Raw genomic sequence first — 12481 nt, forward strand, 5'->3', positions numbered from 1 at the left:
ATGGAGAAATACACTGATGAACAAGTCTCTTCATCTCTAGGATTCTGCGAAAAATCCCAAATTCCCTTCAAAATGCAGATCGAGACAAAGAAAAGATAAAAACCAAACTTCCCTTGACTTGAACTTAACTCATGATGACTACCAGCTGATGGACATATCCATTTTGGGATTTTTGACAACAATACAGAAGTAATTGTAAGTGGGTGCATAAGTGCAGTGGCCTTCTTACTGTCCCTGTCACATTTTGATTTTCTTATTTTATTTGTTCGGATTTGTAATTTTTATTTGACAAATAAAATAAAATAAAAATAACATTTGTCACTTTCTAGCCTCCTAAAAATCTACTACTGGCCATACACATAAAAAGGTCACCCAGTTGGCTTTCATGCCTAAGGCAGGACTAGGACTCCTGGTTTCTAGTCTAATGTCCTAACCCAGTGATGGCTAACCTTTTTGCCATCGTGTGCCAGGAAGGGGGGGGGGGCAGGGGGGACCGGAAGTTCTCAAATGGGTCATTTTTGGCCTCTGGAGAACCTCCGGGGGGGGGGCAGGCCATTTTTGCCCTTGCCAGACTCCTAGAGAGGCCCTGGAGGCTGGGGACAGCAAAAAACAGGCCTTCCGGTCCCACCGAAAGTTGTTAAATGGGCCGTTTTCGGCCTCTGGAGGACCTTCGGGGGGGGGGAGGCCATTTCCACCCTCCCCAGACTCCTAGAGAGGCTCTGGAGCCTGTTGAGAAAGAAAAACGGGCCTTCCCCATCCCTCCAGGCCCTCCGGAGACAGGAAACAGCCTGTTTCCCTACTTCTGGTGGTCCCAGAAGATCCGAAAGTCAGCTAGCTGGTACACACATGCGTGCCAGAGCTGAGCTTGCGTGCCCACTGATATGGCTCCACGTGCCACCTGTGGCAAGCATGCCATAGGTTCGCCATCACGGCACTTGACCAAACTGCTTCTCATGATAGACCAGGCCAAAAAACAGACACCAAAGGGATTCCAGATACGTTACTTTATTGTTGTAAGGTAGAATGCCAAAATCTTGAAAGCCTGTCTGCACCATTACATTCTTAACCAATTCAAGACCAAACTAATTTGAATTACTTTCTTACACTACTTGGAAAGTGTTAACTGCTTATCCAAGTTGCTTCTTAATCACCGTTTCATGCCTTCCTCAAGATTATCTCTAAATTCCTCTGTAAATGGATGCAGCAGTGCTGTGGCTGTGATCTATTAGAATTGTAGAATTGTGCAATAGTGACAGACTGTTCTGCCAGCAATACAGGAAGTATTTTCACTCTATAGATCTGACCAATGTAGTGCAAAACTGAAAAGCAAAGCAATGAAATGAAATCACATGCATGCTTTGGCTCTAGAATGGAATATGGAGAAACATGGACATTGGCGTTTTTGTTTGTATGTGGCTCAGTGGCTAAGACATTGAGCTTGTCGATCGAAAGGTCGGCAGTTCAGCGGTTCGAATCCCTAGTGCTGCGTAATGGAGTGAGTGCCCGTTATTTGTCTCAGCTTCTGCCAACCTAGCAGTTCGAAAGCAGGTAAAAAATGCAAGTAGAAAAATAGGGACCACCTTTGGTGGGAAGGTAACAGCGTTCTGTGCGCCTTTGGCATTTAGTCATGCAGGCCACATGACCACGGATACATCTTTGGAAAGCACTGGCTCTTCGGCTTTGAAATGGAGATGATCACTGCCTCCTAGAGTCGGGACCAACTAGCACATATGTGCAAGGGGAACCTTTACCTTATGTATGGAGGGAGATTTCAGTCAATGTTGACTCCCAGGACAAATCCCTGCAAATTTTTTGGTATGATATTAGAAATGGCTTTGCCTTCTTGCTAGGGCTGACAGAGAATGGCTGGCTCAGGGATGTCAAACTCAAGGCCCGGGGGCCGGATCCTGCCCACGGGGTACTTAGATCTGGGCCACGGGGCTGCACTGGAAACAACGAAGGACCAGGCCTCAGTGCTTTTGCCAGCGAAAACAGGCCCCTGAACTCCATTTTCGGCTGCCACAGCCTCCTGCAACCCTCTGCCAGTAAAAATGGAGTTTGGGAGGACCGTGCTGGCAGAGGGTTGCAGGAGGCTGTGGCATCCAAAAATGGAGCTTGGGAGCCTGTTTTCGCTGGCAGAGAGCTCAGGCCATCACTGGTGCCCCCAACAGGAGTGATGTTGAGCTGGTCATGCCCACTCTGGCCACACACCCCCGCCCCCCCCCTCAGAACTAGAGGTGGAGCCTGAACAGTGAAGTATATAGTAAAGTTATGACTTGTGATTTGCACCTTATCCTATTGAGGTGGCCTTGATGTGTGTTTCCATTTTTTTAAATCAGCCCTCTTGTGATCTTGCTGACACATATTCAACTCTAGTTCCAAGATCATTTTTAAACCAAAGTGACCAAACCCATTTTATTGGCTAACTCCACAATTTAAAAATAAAAAATAAAATAGCAGCACTATTTAAATATAAATGGAATTCATTCTATTTTCCTCCAGATCTCTATTGATAGCAAAAAGAAAATTGCCCAATCATCAAAGTGTTCTTTAAAGAAAAGGGAAAGAGAAAAAGAGAAGAAAAGAGAGAAGAGAAAAAGAGAGAAAAAGAGAAGAGGAAAAAGAGAAAAAGAGAAGAGAAAAAGAGAGAAGAAAAGAAAAAAGAGAAGAGAAGAAGAGAAGAGAAGAGAAAAAGAGAAAAAGAGAAGAGAAGAGTAGAGAGAAGAGAAGAGAAGAGAAGAGAAGAGAAGAGAAGAGAAGAGAAGAGAAGAGAAGAGAAGAGAAGAGAAAGGAGAAAAGATGCAACAAAACAATTGCATGTTTGCAGCTTGCTTTGAACTCTTACATCAGGAACTTTTGCATCTTCTCTTCCATCAGACTTTGGAGGTGGGAAGGAGCTACATTGCAGCCACCCTTAATATGACTGCTTTCCACGGGTGTCCGGGTTGCCACCCTCAGTATTTCTGGCAATTAATTATGAGAAAACTACGGGGCGTCGTATTCCCAATATATGATCTGAAAAAGAGTAGGAAGTTTCTCCCAGGAGGCCATCGGCTGAAATCGATCATTAGACGTTCTCGGCTTTCCATCGGATCGCTTGAAGGAAGTTTAGAAGGCTTGCTTGAAGGTCTTGGAGCCGCTTCGGAGCCCCCCTCCCCTCCTTAGGGCGCAGAGGGGGAGCAGCCGCGTCCTTTAGTCTTCCCTGAGCGAGATCTCCTTTGAGGCAGAAGCTCTTCTTTTCTCAATTGGAGAAAGAGAGATCGGCGGCAGATCCGCTTGTTTTTAACCGAAGCCTGGGGAGGAGGTGCTGAAAATCGAATTAAAAGAAGTCTGCGCTCTAATGACAGCGCCAGGGATGCCACCGGCACATTTGTTTGGACTAAGCATTGGGGAAAAGGACTTCTCAAATAGGTCGGCTGGCATCACGCATCCTATTTTTATATATATATATATATATATATATATATATATATATATATATATATATATATATATATATATATATATATATATGTATGTATATATATATATATATATATATATATATATGTATATATATATATATATATATATATATATATATATATATATATATATATTAATTAAATTTTATTAACATAAACAAACGTAAAACACAAATACATGTAAACACTTATACATTAACAAAGAATCAATCGACTAACTTCTAGAAAACCTTCGCATCGGTGATTAATGTCCATTTAACCAATTTTCCTTAATCATACTATTTACAAATTTACTTGCTTATACCTTAATACATTCATTGAAGTTCAGCAGTATCTTTCTACAATCATATTAACCATTTATTTATACAATCCTATGGCTCATCTCATGTATCTATTTCTTTTTTATATTTTTTTAAATTTGATTTATATGCCGCCCTTCTCCGGAGACTCAGGGCGGCTTACAATGTGCTCAGCAATAGCCTTCATCCTTTTGTATATTTATAGAAAGTCAGTTTATTGCCCCCACAACTGGGTCCTCAATTTACCTACCTTAGAAAGGATGGAAGGCTGAGTCAACCTTGAGCCTTGGCGAGATTCGAACCTGCAGTAATTGCAGGCAGCTGGTCTTAATAAGCAGCTTAATAACAGGGTGGTCTCTTTCCAGAGAAGGGACAAACGTTAAGAAGCCTCCTGACTTCTTAGGGCTAATCTTCCTGAAAGGAAGCAGAAGGGAACAAAACCGAAATAAACTAAGAAAAACTATATCAGACACTTAGTACTCGTTACAGAATGGGCATGGAGTTAACTTCGTTTCAGCTCCCAGGTTGGGGAAATGAAGAATGTGGTTGCTCCTATTGATACATTTTTCCATGTCATAGATTTTGTTCTCTTTCTATCTCTGCCTCTCTAATAGGACTCAGAGGATTCTAGGTATCTCAGATGTTTCCATAAAGTGCTAGAAAACTAACAAAAAAAAAATCCTTTCTGATGCTTCGGAGAGCCATAAAAGTCTAAAGCAGGGGTTGGCAACCATGGCTCTTTTGCAACCTGTGGACTTCAACTTCCAGAATTTCCTGCATGGCTGGCTCAGGAATTCTGAAGTCCAGAGGTGTTGCAGGGGCCATAGTTGCCCACCCCATGTCTATTCACCCAACACAGGTCCTGGGTTCTGGATTTAGGCTCTACATTGAGCTATAAAGCAACAAATGGGCTTGCACAACTAAGTTGCAAAAACAGTCAAGCAAACCAACCAACAAAATCCTTGTTTAATAATAATCTTACCATCGGGGGTGTCAATGCAGCTTCTAGGCTTATAACTGATTCAGCTAAGAATGTTCTGTGAGCAGAGTAATCAATAATGGGCCAAACTTGATCCTGTGGTCTAAAATTTGGAGCTACCCAATAGTGCTGCAAAACTTTGGACTACCACTAGATGGCAGCAAAGCCAGTGGCACCTATGTTGTTCTTGTTAATTGGGAAGTCGGGTCAGACCCATTGGGACCCCATGCACAACATTCCTCCAGGCCTTCCTGTCCTCTACCATCCTCTGGAGTCCATTTAAAGCTCACGCCTACTGCTTCAGTGACTCCATCCAGCCACCTCGTTCTCTGTCGTCCCATTCTTCTTTTGCCCTCAGTCTTTCCCAGCATTAGGCTCTTCTCCAGTGAGTCCAGTGGCACCTATATCTTTCTGCTACCCCTTTGTGGTCATCCAGATTTTTGTGTTCCTTATCAAATAATCCTTGACATAATTCAATTTTGGGTATTCATGTGCATCCAGCCTGATAGTGTGCCTTCAACTTACGAGTATTCATTTAATGATGGTTCAAAGTTACAATGGCCTTCAAAAAAAATGACTTATGATCCATCCTTGAAGTTAGGGATCATTGCACCACAGTCCCCTGATTTCAATTCAGACACTTGCCTTGCATTTACAACAGTTGCAGCATTTTGGTGCTATGTATTCACCCCGCTTCCCAGCTGGTTTTTATTTATTTATTTATTTAAATTTTATTTATATGCCGCCCTTCTCCGGAGACTCAGGGTGGCTTACAGTGCGTTAAGCAATAGCCTTCATACTTTTGTATATTTATACAAAGTCATCTTATTGCCCCCACAATCTGAGTCCTCATTTCACCTACCTTAGAAAGGATGGAAGGCTGAGTCAACCTTGAGCCTGGTGAGATTTGAACTTGCAGTAATTGCAAGCAGCAGATGTAAGTGGATGTTAATAACAGTTCTTTAGTCTGCTGAGCCACCAGAGCTCTTCTATCAATATAGAATAGAATAGAATAGAATAGAATAGAATAGAATAGAATAGAATAGAATAGAATAGAATAGAATAGAATAGAATTTTTTATTGGCCAAGTGTGATTGGACATACAAGGAATTTGCGTCTTGGTGCATATCAAGTCAGTTGGGGAAGCTGAATTTATTTCATAACCGTGTGGTTCACTTAATGGCAGAGCTAAAAATGTTGGTAAAATTTATTTATTTATTTATTTATTATTTATTAGTTCAATTTATATGCTGCCCTCCTCCGAAGACTCAGGGTGGCTTACAATGCACTTATGCACCCAACTTAGCTGTCAGCTAAGTGCTACATAACAGCACTTAGTCCGCTGCACCACCAAGGCTCTTTAAATTGGGTTCAGTCACATCATGACCTGCTTAATGATCACTTAGCAACTGAAACTCCACTTCCTTTTGTGATCATAAGTCATAAGTCTTTGTACCTAAGGCAGGACTAGAACTCACTGTTTCCCATTTTCTAGCTGAGTACATTAAGGCACCTAGCTAGAAAATGGGAAACTGAGTTCTAGTCCTGCCTTATGTACAAAGCCAGTTGGGTTATCTTGGACCATTCACTTTCTCTCAGCCTTTAGGAAGAAGGCAAGGACAAGCCACTTCCAGAAATCTTGCCAAGAAAACTACATGCACTTGTCCATGTCAACTCAATTTTGAGTCTAACTCAAAGGCAAACCCATGCAAAAAGTATCCTAGGAAGAATGTATGTGCACATTGAGGATTCAAGCCCATATTCCTCTAGAGCAGTGTTTCTCAACCTTGGAAGCTTGAAGATGGGTGGACTTCAACTCCCAGAATCCCCCAGCCAGCGCTGCTGGCTGGGGGATTCTGGGAGTTGAAGTCCACCCATCTTCAAGCTTCCAAGGTTGAGAAACACTGCTCTAGAGCAATCCAAGGAAACAGCCAATCAAATGCTCTGAGGCATCTTCAGTGACCATTCTGATCATATCTTGCACAGCGGGATGTAGAGTGTGTACCTTCAGCTCCTTCTCCCCATTGCTTGGTCTGGCAGGATGATTGCCACCAAGTCTGATTTCAGATGCTGTTGTCTACTCTCTTAAGTTTCCTAAGGGTGTGCCTGGATCCAGGCTGGAAAGCTCAGTCAAGCTGGAAAGGAAACCCCAGATCATTTTAGTGCAAACTTCAACCTTCCAAATGTATTTCTGACAGGAGAAAACATTGAGCAGAGCCTGGCCCACAAATAATCAGTTGCTCCATGCCAGTTGCATGAAGGCTGCCATTAACAAGCAAGCCTCCAGTATAATTGTAGCTTCTGTTTTGCCATTGGGGGTGGGGTGGGGGTGTGGGGGCAGAGACTGTAAGTGACCCTGCAAATGTTTATATCTCCTTCGTATTCTTCCAAAGGAACTGCTTTTCCTGGGGCCTGCAAACAGAATGCATGGAGGGGAAGGGAGAAGAACTTTTGTGGTGGTTCTTTATATGTCTTCTCTTAAAGCAAACTGAAAATCATGGAAACCTTTACCCAGAAGTAAATCCCACTTGGTTGTGGCCCCAGAAGGATTAATAACCAGGTTGTTCAGGGCCAGCGAGTATGAATGGAAATTGTACTTTGTGGTGCATTGCACATTTTTTTAGTATTACCACTGTAACTCTTTTCATTCCTTAAAGTTAATTCTGTACACATGATTTTTTTAAAAAATAGAATCCGACTGTGTAGAGGTTTGCATAGAAGAAAGGGCCAGGTCAGATGATTTGCTGTCTTCTGTATAGTAGAATTTATTAATCTGGCTAACCTTCGTGTTAGATAAAGAAGGGAAATTAGCAGAGATGAGTATGGATTCTCTGATTGATAACTTCAGTATATGATATGGACCATATTTATCATCCTTTAATTCGCCACAAAGCAGCAAGACGAAGTTAAGCATCCAGATGTAATTTGGATATTGGTCTTATACAGCTTAGGAGGAGAACTGTGTTAGTTTATGGTAGCAAGAAATCAGAAGGGTTCAGGTGGCAGGGCTAACAAATTTTATCCACACGGACAAGCTTTTTGTGAGCTCCATAAAGGCATAAAATGTCTTTTAATAACATTTGTGGGTGCTACCATTTTCCTCCTGCTTTGTCACCCCATACAACGTATACTGAATTTTGTCAGCAAGGTAGATCATGTTTCTGTTCTTGTCTGAGGTAGCATTGCCCTAAATATCTACTCAGAAGTAAACACCAATGAGGCCACCTCTTGAGCAATGCTGCGCAATGGATCCAAGCCAAGCCAAGGAAGCAGATAATACATCACACAGTTTTGAGTGGAGAAGTGTTACCATTCCCAATAAAACCAATCCAGGGACAGTTGAATTGAGTACCATATTACTTAACATCGAGTTATGAAATAAAACTTTCTGATTCTGGTAAGTCAAAAGTGTTGCAAGCTTTCCCACTGAAATTAGTGGGAGTCATCCAAGGGGGATAGCGCAGGTATATTCTGCAAAGGCAAAGCATAACCAGACCTTCAGTGTATATGTATATATACGGTATATATATATATATATATTTCTATTTTTTTTAAAAAAACTTTATTTTTGCTTCAGCTTCTTTACATAAATAAATAAATAAATATCTCCTGATTTATTTTTTTTTTCAGAAAACAATACAGCCGTACCATTTATATATTTCAAGAAGGATCATCACATTGACTTAAGGGAGAAGAAAAAAAAAAAAGCAAAACAAAACAGAAAAGAAACCCACAACAAGTTAAACCCGTTGCAGTCTGACCCAGCCTTCCTATTGAAATGCCTTCCTGCTTCTAAAGAAAACCTGATTTTACACCCAGAAAGAACCCAAAGGGAAGGAGGGGAGAGGAGAGAGAGAGAGAGAGAGAGAGAGAGAGATGCCAGGCTCGGAGATAACCAAGCCGTGGGGATCCCCCAGACACCGACAGAGAGAAACCAGGCTGGCCTTGCCCCTTCCTTTACCCTTCAAAGAAAGAGGGAGATCGGCGTTGTGTCAGCCTCCATTGGCTAATTACAGTGTCGTTAATCTCAAGGAAGAAAAGCTGCCACGGAAAGGGAACATACGATGCTCCCCTTAACCGACAGCTCGGGAACAGAGCGCGCTCGTAGCGAGCGGGGGCCGCGGGGCTATTTACACCGGCTCTATAGAGCGCCCTTGTCCATTCCATCTGCCGGAGACCGGACAGGCCCGGGGAATTAAGTCGCCCGGATGGCGGAGGGGTCACACTTTAGGGAGTGACGGCGAGTTCCCTCTCGTCCTTGCCCGAGGAAGACGGGGACATGGGCGAGTCCTCCTCGTCTTCGGAGCACTTGGCCACAGCTGAGAGGGAGGCGCACTTACAGCCGGGGGCGGCCGGTCCCCCAGCGCGATGGGAGCCCCCCTTGCCTTCCTTCTTGTGCTTGACGCGCCGGTTCTGGAACCAGATCTTCACCTGCTTCTCGGAGAGGTTGAGGTAGGTGGCGATCTCGATGCGTCTCAGACGCGACAGGTACATGTTGGAGGCGAACTCCCGCTCCAGCTCCAGCAGCTGCGTGCTGGTGAAGGCGGTGCGCATCCGCTTGCTGCTCGGCAGCTGGCCCGACGTGCTGTCTGCGGGGAGGCAAAGAGGAAAGTCAAGGCAGGTTCCAAGCCCATTTGGCCCCGTGGGCAAGCCAACCCTTCCCCAAAGGACACCGGCGCGCAGGGAAGCTTAGTGCGGATGACTTTTACATCACCAGAGCCAGGCTTCTGTATAGAGATCATGCTAGAAATCTCTACTGCAGTTAGCCAAGAGGGCAATTATAAACCCAAGCGCGCTTGAGATGCAGTTTTGACGGGGTTTGAGACTACGGGAGCGACGTAATCAAGAATTATTCCTCTAACCTGCAGGCTGGGTATGACAAAGGATTCTACAGCGGATCGTGGTCGGGCATCCCCCTCACCCCGACGAGCTCCTCACTGGGCTCAAAGTCATTACTCGAGAAAATGTATCTACGAGTTACGGGATGGGGTGGGGGGGGGAAGAGGGGAGGGTCAGGATACCCAAAGGTGCTTTTTCAGGGGACAACTGGGATTTGTTGTTTTTGTTTCCTTGTTTTGAAGGCGTTTCGCTTTTCATCCAAGAAACTTCTTCAGCTTGACAGGATAGTGGATAGCCGAAGAAGCTTCTTGGATGAGAAGCGAAACGTCTTCAAAACAAAAACAAGAAAGTCCAGTTGCTTCGTGAAAAAAACACCTTTGGGACCACCATGACCTGGATGACTGAGAGTCTGTCTCCAGACAGAGGTCAGGAGAGATTGACTTCTTTCAACCTGTGAGGGTTCCTTGTAAATACTCTTGGATTGACAGACCAAACCACAGCGCTCCTTAGAGGTTATGCAAGACTGCTTCTCGGGACAGCAGGCTGGAATGTGCTAAGTCTAGAATCTCCCCCTCTTGAAAGCAGTCCCTGGAACTGCTTTCTGATCTGAGCAGATCAGATCTGCTGACCCTCAGCTAACCCTTAAGTGCCAGGCACCGTTCTCTGCGCAGGCATCCACCAATTCCCTGAATTCTCAACACCCCTGTTTGGATTCAGCTCTCTCTTCCGCAGTCCGGACTTCGTTTTAAGGACTGGACTGCCACTTAGATATGCCACCCAGTGCGACAGTCCATCCCTCTAATCTCGTGGACTGCGAAAGTAAGGACTTTGGTCGGGAGGTCAAATTACCCCAGTCTTCAGCTGAATTTTCCCCTAGGGAACGGACGGGCAAAGGCTCCCTCGAATCGAACTCGACCCCCTAGGCAATTTATGGACGTGTCCATGGTTTGGGGGCAACAGTACAGAAGTGATTGGCCGCTGCCTTTCCAAGATGCTTTCAGACTTTTTGTTCTAGCCTACAGCCCCGGAATTCCTGCTGATCGAATATCAACCACGTCTCACTCTACTCCCGAACCCATCGCGTGTCAGCTGGGGCTCCCATCTGCTGAGATCACTTTCTTTAAGATCTCTGTTTTCCAAATGTTGGGCAAGAGGGAGCTTCTGCTCAGTTTGCTCCCGCGCTCCTCTCCCCCGGATTTTTTTTTTAAAAAAACTTCATTCTCCATACATCTATTCTGAAATCGCTTTCATTCGGAAGTGTATGGCGGGAACCCACCGTACCCGGCTGCCAAACCAAGCGCCTGTTGCATTTAGAGAAGTGAAAACGATTTTCCCAGCCACCGAAGAGCGAGAATCGGTCCTGCCAAAAAGCCTCGGGAGAGTTACGAGCAAGAGGATCTGTCCCTTCCCAGCCTGCCCCGTGTCCCCAAACTACTCACCCACGGAGATGCAGTGGAAATGCCGGGGATCGGGCAGCGAGTAGGCGCTCTGGTAGAGGGCGGGTACGTGGCCCCCGCTGGAGGCGGACGAACCTCCGGGAGACTGCCGGGCAGCCAGGGGCGAAGGGCAGTACTGGGAGCCGAAGGGAGGAAAGGAAGCCTTGAGGAGCGGCAGGGCGGGCGGCGGCGGCGGCGGCGGGTGCAGCTGAGAAGCGGCGGCCACGCAGAGGGGGCAGACGCATAGCAGGCCGGCTTTGCGCGCAGCCGACGCGGACACGGGAGCGGCGGGACAGGCGCCTCCGGAGGCAGCCGAAAGGCCGTGCAGGGGATGCGAGGGGTGCACGGCATAAGGGAAGAGGGGCGGGGGCGGCGGGCTGCCGGGAGAGACGCCGCCTTTCTTGTCGCTGCCGCCGGTTTCGCGCAGCACCAGCGAGTCCACCAGAAAAGACCGCGGCATGACTCGGCCCCGTCCAGCCTCAGCCTCAGCCTCGCCTTCCTGGCTGGGGTTCGTCTTCTCAGCGCCTCCCGGCCGCGCAGTTGTTCGCAGGGCGCTGACCAGCGCCAGTGGTGCTGAAAGGGCCGCGCGGCCCGGTTTAAATAGCGTCTTTGGGGGCCATGTGATGAAAGCTGCGCCGGCCCCCGTCAATAGGCTTTTTGTGCCCTGCCTTGGAACCGCCGCTGCACACTCCCCCATTATGCCCCCTTGTTCGCCAAAAGCGCTGCACAATGTCCCTCATTCTTGTCAACCCCACCCACGTTTCTGGGCTGCCTTCCCTGGTTCTCTCCCCCCCCCCCTCTTTCCGCCTCCTCCCTCGTCCCACCGCTAATCCATTGGCTCCTTCGTCTCCAAGCTCCTGTTGCGCTTTGCTCCTTGGACTCATCATACCGTTTCCTCTGCGGTGGAGGTGCGGGTTTTCCAAGCGCCTCAAATCTTGGGAAGTGCTGTTGTGAAGACTGGACAGGTGCAAACCATCCCTCCTCTCCCCCCCCCCCAGCACCGAGTTACACCTTGCAACGTTAAAAAATATTTATAGACTCTGGTAGGAAGAGCGTTTTCATCAGATGCTGAGTTGAAAGCAGAAGTGAACAGGTCTTGCAGCTAAATCAAAGAGTCTTCGTTCCCAGCAATGCTACAGGCACTTGGCAAATCTATGGAATTTGCTTCTATGAAAGTCTGTGTCTTCAGAACATAACTATCATTGCTTGGTTATAAAATCCATCCATTTCGAATGTTAAAACACTTTTGTTGGCAATTGATTTTCAAGTAAGTGGATGTTAAATAGCAGATTTGGTTGACGATTCATTTATAAAAAGTTGGAGAGATCTACGTTTATTTATTTGTGGTTGAGCCCTGCTAATTTTCAATATCCATGCTTAAAATTACAGGTTTTTTAAAATATGGAAATAAAAAAACCTATCCTCTTTGATTTCCTATTAATCTCTTTTTTCAAACTGCATCTG

The 12481-nt window shown here is 45.8% G+C and overlaps 1 protein-coding gene across 1 annotated transcript; it reads right to left on the reverse strand.

Moving 5' to 3' along the window:
- Window positions 1-8969: 8969 nt before the first annotated feature.
- On the reverse strand, window positions 8970-11477 carry GSX1 (GS homeobox 1). The gene is made up of 2 exons (XM_070943879.1): window positions 11021-11477; window positions 8970-9331 (listed from the first exon to the last, which is right to left on the reverse strand). The coding sequence occupies exons 1-2, from the start codon at window positions 11475-11477 to the stop codon at window positions 8970-8972; spliced, it is 819 nt and encodes a 272-aa protein (XP_070799980.1).
- Window positions 11478-12481: the final 1004 nt, after the last annotated feature.

This window comes from Pituophis catenifer, unplaced genomic scaffold (genome assembly GCF_029215685.1).
Source record: "Pituophis catenifer annectens isolate HBS135680 unplaced genomic scaffold, rPitCat1.0.hap2 SCAF_4, whole genome shotgun sequence".
NCBI lineage: Eukaryota > Metazoa > Chordata > Lepidosauria > Squamata > Colubridae > Pituophis > Pituophis catenifer.